General features: G+C 36.4%; 1 protein-coding gene across 2 annotated transcripts; it reads left to right on the plus strand.

Annotated features, from left to right (window-relative positions):
- Positions 1-1487: 1487 nt before the first annotated feature.
- LOC128238594 (uncharacterized) lies at positions 1488-5215 on the plus strand. Of its 2 annotated transcripts, none has more exons than XM_052954673.1 (4): positions 1488-1648; positions 2351-2533; positions 3977-4065; positions 4740-5215. In XM_052954673.1, the coding sequence occupies exons 1-4, from the start codon at positions 1543-1545 to the stop codon at positions 5061-5063; spliced, it is 702 nt and encodes a 233-aa protein (XP_052810633.1). In that variant the 5' UTR covers positions 1488-1542; the 3' UTR covers positions 5064-5215. The 2 variants fall into 2 exon arrangements, with proteins under 2 accessions (XP_052810633.1, XP_052810631.1); XM_052954671.1 differs by having other exon boundaries at positions 1504-1657.
- The last annotated feature ends 728 nt before the right edge of the window (positions 5216-5943 follow it).

Below are 5943 nucleotides of genomic sequence, written 5' to 3' on the forward strand. Positions count from 1 at the left end.
ATTTTGACCAAAATTGGTATATAGGAAGAGTTTAAAGAGACCATTCATGGGATTGCGTTAGGTGCCTCTAGGATCAAGGTAGATGTCACTGTTTACAAAAAGGAAAAACGGTTTAAACTAAATAACTTTGGATATGGCTGACATATTATGATCAAACTTGACTTATAGGAGGTGTTACGGTGGCAGTGAGACTTTTCATAGTATTGCATTTGGGGCCTCTGGCGTAAAGGTCAAGGTCACTGTTACCTAAAATAGATAAAAAATGGTTGCTACTGAATAACTTAAGTTAATAGCATATTGCGACCAAACTTGGTATATAGGAAGGGTTAAGGGAGACCTTCCATGGGATTGCTTTGTGGCCCCAAAGGTCAAGGTCGTTTTTTTTTAAAGAAGAAGATTAAACGGTTGAAATTGGATAACTTTAGTTATATTTGAGATATTGTGACCAAACTTGAAATTTAGGACGAGTTTATTGAGAAAAATGCTAAAAAACCCAGTTAAAACTGAATCTCACAACGAAGACTGAACTTCTTCAGTCATTCATTGAAAAATTTGTTTTGTCACATTGCGGCGTTTCTTGTTTTTATTACAGTAGTGGTGTTATACATTTATCCGTTTTGGTTGGCACAGACGCATAAATCTCGGAACAGCCATCTGCCCTACCCTCTACAATATTGTTAAACTGTTAGAGAAGGGGGGAGCGCTTCGTTAGGGGCACATGCAAGAATGGTGACAAGAAGTTCAAAAAGGATAACAAAAAAATAAGAGGACCAGGGACATGAGCGGCAAGATCAGCCTTGTGCTTCAGAAGTAAAAATACATTTCAAATCATGTGGAGAAGACAAAGGGGATTTTTTCTTGTGGTTATTTCATTCAAATTCTTGGAAATTAATCCCAGATACTTTGCGACCCTTCAGTTAAGTCATTGTAAGTTTAGTGAAAATGGTTAATCTCATTGATCAATGTCCAGTGTCAGTGGCGTAGCTACATATAGGCCTTGTAGGCCTAGGCATACAACTTTTCCAAAAAATAATAAATTTTAAATAACCAAAAATGCAGTAAAAACTGATCGCTTCTCAAACACTTTGAACAAAGGTATGTTTTATTTTAACCCCGGGTAAGTTTGGAGTTTATTCAAACTACGTGCAGAGTGTATTACTTGATTTTATTGTAATCATTGTAATATAATTGACTGTGTGTAATGTGCATATAAAAGTTCCAAAACTCACATAGAATCATCGGGCCTACAAGTTTTTTAGGCCCTTGCTACGCCCCTGAGTGTTGAAGTGCATTTGAAGTACGTGTAATGACTTCTCAATTACGAACGTTTGTTTTTCCTTTGAAACTTTGCTTATTAATTTCCTCATTTGTTTTTTTCCAAAAAGCAACAATGAAGCGAAGCACGTATATATTCAACTCATCCAACAAGGAAGAAAATGCATGGAGTGGGGTTGGGTGTCACATGATATACACTGTACCCTATTTATACGCGGCGAAATCACCATTCGACGCATTTTCCCGTGTTAACACAACGGAGTCACCATGGATCGAGCAGCTCTAACGTTGTTGTGCCTCTGTGTCCTGGCGCCGTGGGTGCGCTCTATGAGTGTGAACCAGGATGGATTTACGGACATGGAAACAGTCACAGGTGTGGCAGGTTATACACTATATTCTAATATATGGTTGTTTTATTTTGTAAACGACAATAATTAAATGTTTACATTACAAAGCATCGTTTTCAAAAATTAAATGTTCGTATCGGACACTATTCAGGGCCTTGCTTCTTCTTGTTGTTTTAATGATTGTGTATGTGTACATACAATGTATTATTTATAGAATAATATTTGGCTGACCATGGTTTTTGCTTGATCATTGCCCCAGTACGAAGAATAATTGTCCGAGGGTAATTAATTTCATTGGGGCAATTATCAACAAAGAGTCATGGAAAAGCATGTAATATCCTATATAATACATATGTTTCGTCATTTGTCAATGATTTGAACCGGTTGTGAAAATGATGTTCGGACATAATAAAGGATTTGATTAGCATTCAGTCTGATAGGTAAAAAAATGAGACATAACAAATTGGTTTTTAATGGCATTAGCTATTAAAAATAACGAGTAATTATTCTATAAGTAATTTATACGTACCATTTATGTAAACTGCTCCTGTTGTTCTTGAACTAGAGCATATATAATAATTCAAATCAATGTACATGTATATTGATAGAAAATGTTTTACTTATATTTATTGTGGCATCGCATTTAACACCGTACACAATTCCGTCGTTTTAATTAGTTTTTATAATATGGAAATTATAAAAAAGCTATGTATGATTCTATTTCACAGACGGCGGTGAAGGCGGTTTGGCCAAACTATTGGAACTCCTTTCTACAAGCGCGAGCGTTGAGGTGAAAGAAGCAGACGACTCTTCAGACGAGGAGCGCGTGGACATAGCAGACGAGGTATCAGACGAAATCATCAAAGCGCTTGCAGAAGACATCGATCTGAATCTAGATGAGATTGTTAAAGGTAATAGAGGTTGTTTTTTTCACAACGAGTACCTGTTTACAACTGCCATTAAACATGCTTTCTATTAGACAGCGAGTCACATGCTAAAGGCAGTCCACTTTTTATCAATATATTTGTACGTATTAAAAGTAGCCATGCGCAAATGTTTCTGTGAACGTAATTAAATACAAAGTGATACACTTCTTGCACCGTAAATTTGAATTATAGTATTATAGTAATTATTTCGACCTTAGCCAGATATTGACCCCCCCCCCATTCCCCATATTGTTGTATGGATGGAATTTGGCAGATTCCAAATTTTATTTTGTATTTTCGTGATACTTTATACATTTGTTTTGCATAGTTATTTGTTTGTTAATACACTTTGTGACCTTTAAATTGTAGACTTTACTTAACTAGATGCTTTTAAAATATGTTGGTCTTTGTCATTTAAAATTAGACACTATACGTTGGAAGGCATGTTTGTACCGGTGCTAAGATAGCAATAAAAATTGATAATATACACGGTCGAGAACCCACGTGACTTGTAAAGTGCGCGGCAAAAAATACAGAAGGTCACGATTCAGATAGTTTAAAAAAAAAAAAAAAAACTTTCTAAATACTGGGATATTTTTTTGTCATATTAAAACCATAAACCCCGCAATAAAGAGCACTTTCTACAGCTATATAGAACTTCCTCTAATATCCTAAACTTTTTCTGAAAATCTTGTCAGTGACCAACTGATTTATCGGAGTTCAAAATCTGGGCAAAGAACACGGCTCCTGACAAATATATTACTAAAATTGGGGTTAGCCGTAAGTAATTCATACGATAATTATATTTTCAGCAAAATTTTATGTATTTTGAAGGTTTAAGAGGCTATGGTTTTATTTCAAATAGGTATTTCAAAGGGAAAAACGAGTAAGAACAAAATTGATAAAGTGCACGGACATTTTAGATTTGATGAAGTACACGGACATTTACCAACCTTCAGTGCATATCCTTATAATTTCACTGACGGGCGCTAAAATGCTTTTTTATAAATATACTGTAGTACAACTCTGTAAAATTCGTAATTGAACGTTCAATAAAAAATGGACGCATTTTAACATTCAAACCGAAGAAGTTACGGACAATGATGAGCTATTTACCATAAAGCAATGAAAAGTTTGTTTTTACAGTAAAATACAATCGTGTATTATAACAATATAATGACAATGGATAGGCTTGTATTTTGTTGTGATGTGTGTTCCACGTGCCTTTTGTTTGTATATTCCATTGCAGTTTCGCATGTAGTATACGTGACATACGTGTACAGCTAGTATAATATCATATTATTGTTTAATAACTTTGCATTTTGTCAATTTTCTAAAAAACATAGTGTGATTGCATTTTTGAATGACTTCGAAGTATGTATATATTGTTCAAAATATTGATCAAAAATTTATTTAACCCCCATGCAGGTTGCAGCCATGGACAGTGCAGTTTCTGTACCCACAACAAGTACCTGAAGGTGTGCGTCAAGGCCGGCTTGGTCAAATTGGGTTTTCAGGTATACACATACTTTAAATACAGTGAGTAGTACATGGGAAAATTGTCAAGCCGATTAAATGAACTGTTGTGTCATTCGGAACTACTCGATCATTTTCCACGTTATGTTCGGTGGAAAATGGCCAAGGAGTTCCGATTGATGTTATATTGGCAGTGGGTGGACCTTTAAACACCCGCGGAAGTTGAAATTCTTTATGATTCAGCCTAGAGTATAACGAGTGCAAATCTGCAATTAAATTGGCTGTAAATGTAGGTTGCATTTTTAATTTAAGAAGCAACACATTACATCACGTTTCAATTGACACAGAAAGGCACACTTACTGCGGAAACCTGGCCTTTAAACAATGGTTACAATATCATATTTAGCTTAAATTCAAATAATCTGCATTCCTAGGAATTTTAAGGGTACCTTGTGATTTAATAGCACTGCAGTTGGTTGAAAAAATGACTCAGCTTTGCAATGCGGCATTTGCGCGCGCGTGTGTGTGTTAGTGTGTACGTGAACGTGTGCGAGCGCGCGCGTGTGTGTGCGTGTGAACGTGTGCGTGCGAGCGCGTGTGTGTGTACTTTTAAAAGGGACTATTTTAGCTCTCTCAATACAAACAATTTATCTTTGTTTACCTTTTGAAGGAGCTATGCAATTATGATATGTGTGTAACCTCTTTACTATTCCAGTTGAGTGTCACGGTGAACGGCCACACTGTCTACAAAAAGGAAGTGAGTATCAGGAATCCCCCGCCATTCTGTGTCAACAATATCCCGTTCCTGAAACACGTGGCAAACTTCTGTATCCAGATCTATGACGTGGACCTCGCGAAGAAGTCTGCGTGCGTCAAGGTCTCGTTCAAGGTCAAGATAGGTCACTTTGGGAAGAAGATCTCGCTGAAGGTCGGTTGCTTCAAGATCCCCCACGCCATGTTGGAGGGGATGGACACAGCCGGTGATTCTGTCGACCAGGACAGTGCTCTACTGTTTACACCATACCAGAATAACAATTAACTTTTATGAAAGACAATGGTGAATCGCAGTACCATAAAACTGTTTGATCTTGATTTTTTTCATAATAATTATGAATAATTGCAAACGATATACAATGTCAATACTAAAAAATAATTGTCAAAATGTGATTGCAAATAAATTGATGCATTGTTCTTGTTTTACTCACATGTTTACGTGTTCTAGAATTAAAGTAAATACTTGAATGATTTGGTAGTTTAACCACAAGTGACACAGTCGTTACAACTCGGCCGTCTCCGACAAGCTTCGAGACAGTCAAGAATAATGGCCGAGGTGTTGCAAAGGACAATATGGTATACGGAATTCATCCATAAATGTGTATTTTGGGGAAAAGCGAATTAATAAAACTTTATAATCACACTATTTACTGTGGAACTGTAATTTTCCTTTTGGTTTGATAATTCCGTCGTGACCCTCCGTTTTCCCCATCCTCGAAACCCAGTTTATTCATAACCTATCTAAAACTCCATTGAAAAGCATTTCGGTTTACCTGCGTAAGATGGGTATTTTATCATTGAAATTCCACCGTTTGGTTGAGGATAAAAATATATATTAAAAAATCAGTTTGACCCCTGTTAATTGTTCGCTACAAATAAATTATGTCTCCATTGTCTGGATTCTGGTGATTGAAGTGAAGCTTGGATGAAATGTGTCGCCTCCCCGGTCGGATATGTCCGATGGTTTTGGTTCGCATTCATTTTGTTAGACTTATTAAATCAAGTGTTTCTTCTCCGATAACTTGATCAATCAATGCTTGATGTCATTTGCACAATATATTGTTTCATAATTTCGAACTAAGAACCTCCTGTTACCAAAGCAGACTATACTAACCGGACACAGTCGGAACAAGCTCGGCCGTCTT

Source organism: Mya arenaria, chromosome 6, assembly GCF_026914265.1.
Source record: "Mya arenaria isolate MELC-2E11 chromosome 6, ASM2691426v1".
Lineage (NCBI taxonomy): Eukaryota > Metazoa > Mollusca > Bivalvia > Myida > Myidae > Mya > Mya arenaria.

Bases quoted from the DNA above. Each gene is read 5' to 3' on its own strand.
- LOC128238594 (XM_052954671.1), top strand. From the start codon at position 1,543: ATGGATCGAGCAGCTCTAACGTTGTTGTGCCTCTGTGTCCTGGCGCCG. The intron at 2,534-3,976 runs GTAATAGAGGTT...ACCCCCATGCAG, and splicing joins TCTAGATGAGATTGTTAAAG to GTTGCAGCCATGGACAGTGC. The intron at 4,066-4,739 runs GTATACACATAC...TTACTATTCCAG, and splicing joins TGGTCAAATTGGGTTTTCAG to TTGAGTGTCACGGTGAACGG.